Below are 13,650 nucleotides of genomic sequence, written 5' to 3' on the forward strand. Positions count from 1 at the left end.
GTTTGGACTACTACAATAATTCCGTGAGGACTATCTTGACTTACAAGCTTTAGCATTTTATGGGGAGGGTTTACTAATCAAATGGAAAAGAAAAATCCTCACTGAATTTAGTTGGAGTTTCTCAGAGTTATTGAACTTCCACCTACTAAACTATCAATGTTCTTTAATCCTGTGATTGAGATCGGTGTTTTTCCTTTCTGTTAAATTTTGATGTTTTTTTCTGCTGTGCGTTTGGGGAGAGGGGCGGTTTGTTTGTTTGTGGGGGTTTTTTTTGTTGTTTTTTTTTGTTTTGGTTGTTTTTTTCTGGAAACTTTCCTGAACCCATTAGCTTATTCCGTATGGACCAAAAAGTAGCTCTGGTATACATGTAGTTTTGGTAAACATACTTTCTTGTAAAGCATGTGCTCATACATGAGCGAAGTCTAGCTGTATGTTTGTCATACCTTTCTAGAGGTTGTTACACAGAAAATATTAACTTTAAAAGATAGAATGTGTTGGCCTCTACTTCAACTCTGGTTTTTGGTTTTAATGTATTTTAGGATGAGTTTTGTAGCTAAAATAATCGTTAGTTTGTGGCCCCACTGTGGCACCATATGTAGTGGTGCTCTCTATCAGCATAGTTTGGAGTGACCAAAATGTGCAGGAGTCAGAAGGCACAAACTTTGTGCCTAGTTTTTTAAAAAAAAAAAAGTATTTCAAACAAACATCTTAGATTAAATGCTAGGAAAATTGAATTAGTTGTGGAGTATGGCTGTGCCTCTTAAAAAGGTGACTGTGTAATTATGACTTAGATATATACATAATCACTTTCACAAATCACATATAAATTAATATATATGCAAAGTTTGTAACATGTTTATATACCTCTGAATGTACAAACTGGGAGTGTATAATTACTGGAAATTGCTTGTGATAATTTGAGCGGGAACATGCAGTCTTTCTGCCCCCTAAGCAGTTATGTAGATGAAAATTGTTTTACTGTGTTTCTGAGCAACAAAGCGAGCAAATTCTGGCTGTGAATTCCTGAGTTTTCAGTTTCAGTTGCTTTCTGTTGTATGTGTCTAGTGAATCTTAAATGGTACAGCCTTGATTTCAGCCACGGGGAGATCTTATGTTTATGTATTTTAATTAATTTGATTGAAATTTTATTCTACTGAAATACTATACTGCCTTTGACTTTGGTTAGCCCAGGATCTCAAACTGAGGGTCTGTCAAGATTAGTAAATATAAATTTCTAAATCGCAGGGAATTGTACCAGCTTACAGAAGTAAATTGTGACTGTCTCTAGACAGCTATTTCTGGTAGTGATCAATACCTTAAAAATAGTAAATTATAACTAATTAACAATTGTACATGTTCACGAAAATATTGACTTTAGAAGTAGTTTTTCAGTATGCTGCTACTGTGAAAAACTATTTTGCTTTTGTAAAATAAAGGAATTTTAAAACTATTTTTAAAAATCCTTTGAAGCAATTTCCCAAGTAATGCCTATTTTTTGAAGACACTTCAGCAAATTTTCTGCATGTAGTTACAACACAGAATCCCTCTTAAGGTTTGAGTTTGTGAACTGCTTAGTGTTTATACTGTTTGTTACCTGCGGTAGGAATTTGCCGTGTTCACAGTGTTAAAGAGTTAAGTAATTTTGTATATGTATCACATGAATGTCATCAGGGTTTATTTGATGTTTTATTTATGTTGTTCCAAAACTGTTGTTGGCGAGGTGAGAATTATTTCCTCCAAATACAGTGTTCTGTACAAAACATAGTAGAATAGTTCATGAGTTCACTGAGGCATGACAAGGTAGTTTTGTCAGAAGATTTGTTGTCATTTTCATCACAAAAATGAACCAATCCTCTTTGGATTCTTAACTCCTTATAAGGTTTCAATGGACTATTGGAGAACTGTGGCATGGGGGGAAAAAAAAAAGATGCATTTAACTTGGGAAATATAAAAGGTGCTAGATTCTTAAGCAAATACTAATCTTACCATATTGCAAATAGTATCTGTTCCTGGAAATCAGTAATATTTTAAATGTCTGTTTCTTTAGGTTTTCTGTAATTTCAGTTTACATCAATTAATACGAGCACATACGCTTCATTTTAGCTGTGTGTGTTATTCCTATTTACCAGAATATTAATACTAAACTGTTTATACAACAGGGGCATTGGCAGGTTTAATTGACATTGCTGCTGACTGGATGACTGACTTAAAGGAAGGCATTTGCCTTAGTGCTCTGTGGTTTAACCATGAACAGTGTTGTTGGGGTTCAAATGAGGCCACATTTGAAGAGAGAGATAAATGTCCACAGTGGAAAACATGGGCAGAACTAATAATTGGGCAAGCAGAAGTAAGTATATACCCATTCTTTGATGATGTTGCTCAACAACTCGACCGAACGTGGAAAGAAAATAATGGTCTTAAGGTTAGGGTACTGAACACGGATTTGGGTTGTACTGTCTGCTCCATTTTTCAGCATTTGAATGGATTGATAGGTTATAGTGTAATAAATGTGCATTTCATGCGCTGCAAGGGGACTTGGAGTGTTGCAGGTATAAGGAAGTTATGAGAGTATAGAACTACTAATAACATGACAATGTCTGTTCTTGATCATAGCTATACATATAAAAAAATTTAAAAAAAAAATTGTCATGTTCTCTGGTAACTAAGAATAGATGGGTTTTGTTTTTTCTACAACAATTTTTTTTTTAAGAAGGAGGATTTACTCAGTATTCAGCGGATTATAGCAGCTACTAGCTATTAAAAAATACTCGTGCTATGTTTATTTTTTCTTTTTAAGATGAAGGGTTAGAACACTTTCTACCTTGTATAATCTGGTCTTTATTGATGTGCAAGTGTCATGACTTTTTATGCTTTTCAAACAAAACTCTCTTGGCTTGGTAGTGATTACTGTCCCTCAAAACGTGTACCTAAATGTACTTGCAGCAAGAATATTTCTGAGTTATTTTAAGTACTGATTTTGCTCCTACACCAAATTTATATTCTGACATTTTTGGGGTTTTTTTTTTGTTTTTGCTTTTAGGGTCCAGGTTCCTACATAATGAACTACATAATGTACATTTTCTGGGCTTTGGGCTTTGCCTTCTTAGCAGTTTCTCTGGTGAAGGTATTTGCTCCCTATGCCTGTGGCTCGGGGATACCTGAGGTGAGGTCTAACTAATATATACATTATAGATGTTTCATATTAATGTGAAAATTCCTGCTGCTTTACAGAGTCGAGGGAAGGCAAGAGGGGGTGCCCTGTGACTTTGATGAAATACATTAATACAAGTATTCAAATTGAAATAATGTAATTGTGCTAATTGTTGCTTAGAAAAATAGCACAAACTTCAGAGAATCTCATGAGTTTGTGGATCTTGCTGTGTGCTTCTGGCTGGACTACTTTTTAAGGAAGCATTTAGCTAGAGAGTAGACTTCGGAAGAGTGATTTCCAAAGCTCCTCCCAGTCCCCACCCTCCCTACGGTGATAAGAGAGCAGTGGTTCATTAACAGAATACGGGTCCTTTGATGCAGCAATTGATCTTTTGTTACGCTGGCTTTAATTGCCTTAACTAGCACAAACCATCACACAATCACAAAGTAAAATGCGTGCTATCCTCAAAAACTCATTCTTTTTACAATTGCTGTCTGCTACTGTACACAGAATGGGAGGGAAAAACCCAAAGTCAAAATCTGATCAGTCTCACTTCTCCAGTCATTCTGTAAATATTTCTTTATGTATGTGTACTATAGAAGTTCAAGGACAAATCCTGCCTCTGAATAAGCCTGGAGTAGTTGTGTGCTGTTATTCCAGAGGAGATTTCATCCTAAATTGATTTGCAAATTTAGCTAACCTTTACTTTCTAGACACAGCTGCCCAGTGTTTTGTTTGTATCCTATTTATAGACGTGTTGTCCTTTCCTATGATAAATATATTACTTCTTATATATGGGCATATTCTCCAGGCTAACGATATGACACTGTTAGGCAAAGTAATACCTTAGGCAAGTGGCACATCTCTTCTAGTGGAAAAAAGTGGATCTTTTCTATTTTTATGTCACGCAATCTACTGTTGTATTTTTATGTAGAGATAGTAAAACATAAGGAGGGATAAAATTGATGCAAATGTGATATTGCTACAATAGATGACCCTGAGTATAGTTTGTGCAGGTTTATTTTTCCTTTGGGAGTTTTCTGACTTTCACTTTGTAATTTACATCATAAACCAATGAATGCAGTCTTAGAAGCTACTGCAGATAAATTTTCTACTAAATGCAATTGATATTGTTGTTGTATGTCATTGTCCAGTGTTTAAGAGTAAGCTGCAAATGGAAAGCCTCTGGCAACCAGATGTAGTGATCTGAATAATACAGGTTTTAGAGTATGATAAAGGTAGTGATTTGAAAAGGCTATTTTTGAAGTTATGGAGCTAAAACGCTAAAAGTAATTATTTTCTGAAGAAAGGAGAATACAATGACATATTATTTTTAATTTCTTCCAGATAAAAACTATTTTGAGTGGCTTCATCATCAGAGGTTACTTGGGGAAGTGGACTTTGATGATAAAAACAATTACTTTAGTCTTGGCTGTCGCATCAGGTTTGAGTTTAGGAAAAGAGGGTCCCTTGGTACATGTTGCCTGCTGCTGTGGGAATATTTTTTCCTACCTCTTTCCGAAGTACAGCACAAACGAAGCTAAAAAAAGAGAGGTAAGTTCTTGCAAAAGCGTTTCTATAATGTATTGAATATCCATGCATTTACACTGGTTTGTTTAAAAGATAGTATTTGTTCTCTTGGACAATGTTTAGGCTTGGATTATCAATGTTACTTATTGTGTTAAGAACAATGTATTATCCCTGGCATTCTCCAAGGTAAATTGTTCCTATGTCAGAGTAAGTTTATGTCTCTCCCACCTCAGAGACCATTTGATTTTACTTAAATTCCTTCTGTTCTTGGCTCTACATTTGGTAACTGGTGAGTGTCTTCCATTGTGAGGACAGTGGAGGACTTCTGAACTTGTGAACAAAGTATGCGTGGAAAAGTGTTGCCGACAACAATGTTTCTGCTCTGTTTCATTTTGTTGTTAGTGAGAGTGTGGTGGGTTAGCCGTGGTGCCCACTGAGCCGCTCTCTCACCCCTACTCAGCAAGGCAGTAGAAGAAAATAAGATGAAAAGCTCATAGGTTAAGATAAAGAGAGGGAGATCACTCACCAATTACCATCACAGGCAAAACAGACTAGACTTGAGGAGAATTACTTTGTTGACAGTTAATAACAGAGTAGAATAGTAAGAAATAAAAACTAAACTAAAACCACCTTTCTCTTACTCTCCTTTCTTCCCACGCTCAACTTCACTCCTGACTTCTCTATCCCAAAGTGGCACAAGGGGGTGGGGAATGGGGGCTGCAGTCAGTTTGTAGCCCTTTATGTTTGCTGCTCTTGCTTCCTCATGCTTTTCCCCTGCTTTAGCATGGGATCCTACCCATGGGAGACAGTCTTTCACAAACTCCTTCAGCATGAGTCCTTTCCACAAGGTGCATCCTTCAGGAATGGACTGTTCCAGCCTAGACCCTCACAGGCCACAGTTCCTACCAGAAAACTGGCTCCTGTGTGGTCTGCTCTCCACAGGCTGTGGCTCCTGCCCAGGAGTCTGCTCTGGCGTGGGCTCTCCACAGGCTGCAGCATCTTTCAGGGCACGTCCACCTGCTCTGGCGTAGGGTCCTCCACAGGCTGCAGGTGGATCTCTGCTCTGCCATGGTCCTCTGTGGGCTGCAGGGGCTGAGCCTGCCTCAGCATGAGCTGCACCACGGGCTGCAGGGGAATCTCTGCTCCGGCACCTGGAGCAGCTCCTTCCCCTCCTTCTTCACTGACCTGGGTGTCTGCAGGGCTGTTTCTCTCACATTTTTCTCGTGCCTCTCACAGCTGCTGTGCAGTGCTTTTTACCCTTTCTTGAGTATCTTCTCACAGAGGCACCACCAGCATCACTGACAGGCTCAGCTCGGGCAAAGTCCAATGAGCTGAGTCCATTTTGCAGCCAGCTGGGACGGTCTCTATTGGACATGGGTGTAGCCTCTGTCTTCTCACAGAGGCTACCCTTGCAGCCCCCCTGCTACCAAAACCTTGTCATGTAAACCCGGGCTAATGAAAGCAAGTATAGTCACAGAGAGTAGCAAGATTTAACATTTGTAATAATTTGATAGAATTTTTGTATTGTAAAATAAAAAAAAAATATTATCAGAATAATGTGATAATTCTTTGAGTTTCTTTGTGTATTCTTTCATAGGGGTGTAAGAGCCACTACCTGGGGGTCAGTGTTCTTGCAAGGAATTTGTCCAATATTGTTATAATTAGCATGCACTTTAACCATCCTCATATATTGAACATAATTCATCCATGATGCTGTAGGACCAGCTGCTGCTTCAGGTCTTCTTAATCTCTCCCTTAATCTCACTTCACCTCAGATCCTTTTGCAAGTTTTTGCTTGAAGACTACTGAGTGCAAATTTCCAAGACTGTCATCAATTTTTGTCCCTTCAGTAATACCTGTGATTGATGCACTTATCTTCCACACAGAGTAAACTACAGTTTCTTGAAAATGAGATATCAGCAATTTCATACGGAAGCATAGACTGCTTTGGGTGGTCTGCTGGGGCGGCTTTGAGCATTCTTGCCTTTGTCTTGGCTAGTACCTGGCTGGTGGCTCCTGTGGCCACTGGTCACACCTTATGAGCATTCTGATACACCTTACGGTATGCTTTTCTGTTAGTAAGTCTGTGTGTCCTTGACAGAAACATAGAAGAAACTGGTAACTGTAATGAGATTCTGTTCTTAATGTTTAAAGCATATTACCGACTGAAAATAACCCCTCACCATTGTTCTTTTCCAGGTGTTGTCAGCTGCCTCAGCAGCAGGAGTATCTGTAGCCTTTGGTGCCCCAATTGGTGGAGTCCTTTTCAGTCTAGAGGAGGTATGTCAAGAGATGGCCCTGAAGGACAGATATTAAAAAAAATACTCTTTTAGTATGAATAATCTCAGACTCTTTTAAGCTGCAGAGTCTTTCCTAAGAAGGAAATAACATTTGGACCCATGTTTCAAAGTCAAGAGTCCTGTTGCCAGCAAACTCCTAAAGATATTTCTTTTTTTTTTTGGATGAATGTCAAGCTTTGCTTTATTCTCGGTTATATTTTTCTAGAGAAGGGCTGAGTCAGTTAATAATTACAGTTTACATATAGATAGAGATACAGCAGTTTTTCACTCTAGGAGTATATTCTGAAAAAAAGTATTCATTTTGAAAGAAGCTCTAGAAACCTATTTGACAGTTTTGTGAAAGAAGTTTTTAAACATTTGAATACGTTAATTATTAAAAAGGCAGATAGGCTATAAAACTGACCCCCAAGGCAACCAAACGCTCTTCCCCAATAAATGTTTTGCATTAAATTACTTTTCATTAGTTGTTTTCAGAATATATAAGAATGTTATTTAGATCATTAGCATTTTTAAAAAGCCTAAAAATCTCTGAACTGAAAAAAAGCAGCAAAATATTATTTTGTGTCTAATTTTGCTATACCTTTAGGGGATTTTGAGGAATTCCTTTGTTGCCAAAAATTCCAAAAAAGCTCAGAAGAAAACTCTCTTGAAATTCATGTCAGGCTATTTGGGGCTTAAGTATGACATGGCATGCTCTGTTTTGATGATTTTATTTTTTTCTGTGTTTTAGTCATGTTTCATAAAAATCACACATCTGCCAGAAGCCTTTCAGTGTAGGTTGCATGGAGATGAAACAGTCTTAGCAGGAAATTCGAGGGAGCAGCCAGTACACAGTCTGGTTCTCATGAATGCTAGAAAGAGATACTTATAAACAAAGAAGCTTTTCAACATAAATGACTGTGCATTATTTCCTAATAGTCTTAAAGCAGTGGTTTCAATACTGCTTTAGTGTTGTCTTTAAAACTGATACAAGTATGAATTGTTGTAGAACTTCATAAAAATGTGCTGGAGCACCAGTGCTCGAAGTGGTAGGAATAATACTGATAATATAAGAGTACTTTTTTTAGCATATGCCATGTGAGCAGCAGTACTGTAACATGTGCATAAGACATTCTTTCCAGTATTTTTAATTGGATCACTAATAATTCTCATGTATTGCCTTTTGCAGGTCAGTTACTATTTCCCACTGAAAACTTTATGGAGATCATTTTTTGCTGCTTTAGTAGCTGCATTTGTTTTAAGGTCCATCAATCCTTTTGGTAATAGCCGCCTAGTTCTTTTTTATGTGGAATATCACACTCCTTGGTACCTTTTTGAACTGCTTCCTTTTATTCTTCTGGGAGTATTTGGTGGGCTCTGGGGAGCATTTTTCATCCGAGCAAACATCGCATGGTGTCGTCGACGCAAATCTACGAAATTTGGGAAGTATCCTGTCCTGGAGGTTATTATTGTTGCAGCAATAACAGCTGTCATTGCGTTTCCTAATCCATATACAAGGCTAAACACCAGTGAGCTTATTAAAGAGCTCTTCACAGACTGTGGGCCATTAGAATCCTCCTCCCTCTGTGACTACAGAAATGATATGAATGCGAGCAAAATAGTAGATGATATTCCTGACCGTCCAGCAGGCACTGGAGTCTATTCAGCTATCTGGCAGTTGTGTTTAGCACTCATATTTAAAATAATCATGACAGTCTTCACCTTTGGTATCAAGGTAAGTGTGTATGCAGTGGCTGCACCATCTGCTGTGATTATTCAATTATTGCCTTTCTCATTTTCCATCTCTCAAAGCTAGCAGCTTTGTTTATAGAATGCTTTTCATGTATAGTTCTTTTTAAAAAAGGTCTTTTTACTGTTGATTAGTGAGCAATTCTTGTAGAAAACTATGTAAGTTTAACTAAATTCAAACTAGCCTTTCGTTCAGCTGAATAGAAACGCGTGCCAAATTTATCAGCCAACAGTAACTGTGTGGGTGGATGGCTGTTTGTATGGACCTGATTCAGCAGTAAGGATAATTCTGAAATTTCCAAGAGCTGAGTTCAGCTAAGTTCAAACATAACCGCTCGAGTTCACTCGTCCTGTTACATGGAAGAAGAAAGGACTGTACCTCTTGAACAACTGTTAGGGTTTTTTTTTAATCCCCTCTCCAGTTTATCCCAAAAATGTAATTACTGCAGACTGTCAAAGGGAGCCAATCATGATTTCTTTCCTGAAATTTCCAGTATTGTATGTCATGACTAGAAAGCAGGCTTTGTTCATGTAATGGAAATTTCTTCCCCATTACAAAGCAGCATAAATATTTTTATTTCCTGGTCATTTTGTAAATCTGTTTTGGAGCTCTCTTCAGCTGCTCTCCAACCTGCAGCTGTTTTCTAAATGACACATAACTGTCATGCCTTCATCATTTTCTGTCTTGTCAGGCTCCCTTCATAGCTGTTTGCAATTACATCATTATCAAACGTGTCTTAACACAAATGTATTATAGAATATTCACTAAACAGGATTTGGGTTTAAACTGGCTTTAACTTTTCAGTCTACATTGCTGTTCCTTGTAACTGCATGCATAAGAAAACACTTCTTTACTGCGAGGGTGGTTGAACACTGGAATAGATTGTCCAGATTGGAGATACTTGAAAACTGACTGGATGTAATACTGGGCAACCTCCTGTAGTTGACCCTACTTGAGCAGAAGTGTTGCACTAGGCAATCTGGAGAGTCGTCATGTCCAACCTCAACTGTTCTGTCATATTGTAATTGTTAGAACAATATTGTGTTGCGTTTCTCATGTATTGATATTTTATAAGATGCTGCAGTCTGTTATTTGAAGTTATTTTGTGTCTGTTGGTTGATGGGTAAGGGAAATCAGTTGTGTATATTTTAAATGCTAGTCTTCCACAGGTCAAAATTTCAGATGTTGTTCTATAACATGATCACTCCAATCTGTTGTATTAACTTAATGTATTTCACTTAGAAAGGCAGAGCCCTAGATAGAAGCATTACAACATTTCTTACCATTCATGTGCTCGTGTGCATCTAGCTCTTTCTCATGGGATTGTCACCACAGGATCCTACTTTGGGTATTAGAATTCACTGGATTACAGAAGGGTAGAGCTTCCACTTAATTTTATTTTTGTTCATTTTATCATAACTTCAGCATCTGCAATTTGATGGAAATATTTTTGTGAAGTTGTAAGAATATATTTATCGCTTTGCCTCAGAGCCTGACTGGTATGCAGCTGCACTACCAAAGAAGTGGAAAGTTGCACCCATATCCTGATTCTTTGCTTGTTTCAAAGAGTATCCGTGTGCCACGACAAATCTTTTCCTCTGTGGTATAACTTGAGTTAGGCTGGGACACACTGGAGAAGAAAGCTCAGACAAGATAGAACCTAACTTTTTCTCTTTGCTCCTTCTCAGTGAAGGTTCCTCTCGACTTTGTGACTTGTGATTCAGAGGCTTATGCAAACAAATGCAGCTGTAAAATCATACAGTTAGACTTGTAACCATTATCCATTTGTAATGGAAAGAAGAGAAGGAGCTAGATGCATTGAAAAGCTATGTTAACAACGGGCCAGAAACAATTTGGATGTAATTTCCCTGAGCAGACTGAATTTCTGTGGCATACTACTGTAGCAGACTAGAATCTGAGGCAGTTTCAAAGATTTATTCAATTAATTTTGTATCTGAAATGTTATTTTTGCAGAGTGCTATTGAACTGTTCACCAAGAAAGAATTTCACTCAGCAAAAAAGTGGGATTTTAAAAGTGAAAAAGGGCTTTAGATGCATGATTAATTGTGGGGAAATAACAGTAGTGGTATAAATGCACAATTTGGATATAACTCTAAAGCGGTAGCATTGAGTAGTTACCTCTATCAACACTGAACTATTAGGTAATTCAGGATGAGAATGAAGGATTAGTAAACTTTTTCCCCAAAACCTATGCTGCTGGCTTTCAAACATGAAGTTTGTTATGTTTGTCCTTGGTCTGTCTGTTAGAAATAACCTTTGCAACCATAAATATTGGCATAATAATAATAATAATAATAATAGATTCTTAAATACAGTTCTGCACCAACTATTGGATTCCATGGCAATATCTATAGTTTGGGATTGCATAATACTCAAATTTCACAGCTGCACAGTGGAAAAAAAATGTGTCCTTTTACACCAAGAGTGCACCAATTTTAAAATTAAGTTGTTCCGGCAAGATGAGTTTGGTTGCACTTAGACAAAAAGTGAAAATTCTGCAACTTACTTATAGTCAGACCTGTACCTCATTCACAGCAGAAAATACTTTTATATTAACAACTACTGTGAAGAGAAGCAGCGGGCATTTCCAGTTTGGTGAGACATTTAGACACCAATATGTGTTTTGGAAAGACAATTAGCTTCCTAAGGAGGAGAAAAGATACACAAAGGCAGCTTCTCAGATGAAACTTCACTCCTTGTGAAGCTGCTGATAAAAGCAAGACTTGCAACAACATTTTACAAAGCCACGCTGGTATGACAAGGCTGTATGGCCTTTTCAGGTTTTAGTTAATAATAGAAAAACACTTTAAATAACTAAGATTACAGTAGGACCTTTTTTTTTTTTTACAGTAATGTGTTGCCTACTTTTTGCAATAGGAATTGTCCTGCCTTTTTCTCTCCTAGTGTGTTTAGCATTCTATATACACACTCCTTTGTATGGGAAATAAAGCCTCTTAAAAAGCACCTATTTAGTTGGCCATCTAATTTATAGCGGTGTTAGGAAGCAGTCTGGAAAGGCAGTTGTATGTGCAAAGCTTGTTGAGTAAGTGAATGAGGAACATGAAGTAATAAGGGAGATGGGAAATAGTAAGACAGACTGTTCGGTACTGGTAGTGCAGCTCAGATTGGACACACGGATGGTAAGATTGTGCTGTTGGCACTGAGAGTCTAGTTTGTAGTCCTGTACTGGTGATAGATTTGCTCTTAAATACAGTAAAATATAAAGAAATGTGCTCACAACATGGATTCAGCTAACCAGGTTGATCAGAGGTATCAATAAGCATTGTGTTAAGTTTACTAACCTTGGAAGGTCAATTTAAAGGGTTTTAACCTGACAATTTGAGCATTTGCATCTCTTTTGGAAAAAAAAAATACTTGTAAAACAATGCATCAGTTATGTTCCATCAGCATGACAGCATTTCTTCTGTTTTTGTTGCAGGTTCCATCTGGGTTGTTCATACCTAGTATGGCAATCGGAGCAATAGCAGGAAGGATTGTAGGAATTGCAGTGGAGCAGCTGGCTTACTACCATCATGACTGGTTCATTTTCAAGGAGTGGTGTGAAGTTGGAGCTGACTGTATTACACCTGGTCTTTATGCCATGGTTGGTGCTGCTGCATGCTTAGGTAAATAAAATGTAACAAAGTAAATAAGTATCTGGTTTATTTTATGTTGCCAAAATAATGATTAAAAAATAAAAGAAGATACAAACGTGTACAGTTTTGGAACACCTTTTTATATGGACTTCTCTCTTTTCAGAATAATACATTCGCAGCTCTACATGAGACCATGAGATCCTTGTGGTCTGAGCAATAACATGTGAAATTTAAATTGATGAGAAATAGGAAAACTTAAAAAGTAGTGTTTGTTTTCTCTTTTTGGTATCAAGAGATGTCATTACTACATCAGTCAGAAAAATAATTTTCTTGAAATGTATGAAGTAGAGGATTTGCAGAGTGTAGTCCTGTTGAAATTATTACAAGGAGGTGATGTGATCAGCTGCCACACCTATGTGAATTGCAAAAAATGTTCTTGAAATTCATAATCCAAACAAAATTTTCAGAAACGTCTGATGATTTGAGAAGTGCAGCTTGAGATATTTTTAACGAGTCTGACTTACAAACTGTTGAAAACGAGCTTCATGGAAGGGGGCGTAAGTTGGGCACCTAAACCAGGAGAGGTTTTTTGAAGGTCTTGCCTTGTCCTAGCTTGTAACTTCATTGCCTTAGAAATTAATCTTAAAAGCTATTAGTAATGACTCTGCAAAAAAGTAGATATTTTTCTTAAGGAAAAGTGCATTTGAGTGACTAAATAAACTAGTGATACAAATTTTGGTTTTGCAGAGGTTTTCTCTTTTAATAGATCAACTTGAAACATTTTACAGTCTTTCTTTTGATACATTCCATTCTTTTATTGAATGAAGATACATCCGATACATCAGAAACTGTGGCAGAGAAAACATCTTGACTACTGACAAAAGAAAATGTAATCCCTATCTTCTCCCATTGCCCAAGAAAGAGATTTCATCAACTCAGAATTCTCTTCAGTTTTTGTGATTCAGCAACAGCATTAAATTCCTAATCCTTTGGACAACATAGCTGTTGAATTGCTACCTGTGACTTCCCTGCATTAGTTCCGTTTTTTTTTTCCCAGATTCTTATCTAACTGGATTTCCTTGCATTTCTCAGTATTTTTAACCTGGGTGTGGTATGGAAAAAATACATGGTTTTATTCTTAGTTTACATGAAAGAACTGCACGTATTTTTCAAATCCCTTTATTCTCTGACATTCTAGGCGTTCTTCCTAAAGCTCACTTTTACTTAAAGTTTTGTGTTCGATCTCCTTCTGTTTGTATTATACAGAATGATGTTTGTCAGATGACCTTTAATGGCAAAGTTATGTTTGCAGTTCTCAACAGC

At 37.3% G+C, this 13,650-nt stretch overlaps 1 protein-coding gene across 8 annotated transcripts in view; it reads left to right on the forward strand.

Annotated features, from left to right (window-relative positions):
- CLCN3 (Cl-/H+ antiporter 3) overlaps nucleotides 1-13,650 on the forward strand; it is a 68,713-nt gene that overhangs the window by 45,482 nt on the left and 9,581 nt on the right. For all 8 annotated transcript variants that reach the window (XM_086746269.1, XM_086746268.1, XM_086746272.1 and 5 more), the window contains 6 exons: nucleotides 2,160-2,347; nucleotides 3,041-3,163; nucleotides 4,499-4,705; nucleotides 6,881-6,961; nucleotides 8,150-8,695; nucleotides 12,171-12,357. In XM_086746269.1, coding sequence (XP_086602395.1) covers nucleotides 2,160-2,347; nucleotides 3,041-3,163; nucleotides 4,499-4,705; nucleotides 6,881-6,961; nucleotides 8,150-8,695; nucleotides 12,171-12,357 — 1,332 coding nt within the window. The remainder of the gene's footprint in view (nucleotides 1-2,159; nucleotides 2,348-3,040; nucleotides 3,164-4,498; nucleotides 4,706-6,880; nucleotides 6,962-8,149; nucleotides 8,696-12,170; nucleotides 12,358-13,650) is intronic.

The sequence above is a fragment of the Chlamydotis macqueenii genome, chromosome 4, assembly GCF_036417535.1.
Source record: "Chlamydotis macqueenii isolate bChlMac1 chromosome 4, bChlMac1.mat, whole genome shotgun sequence".
Classification (NCBI taxonomy): domain Eukaryota; kingdom Metazoa; phylum Chordata; class Aves; order Otidiformes; family Otididae; genus Chlamydotis; species Chlamydotis macqueenii.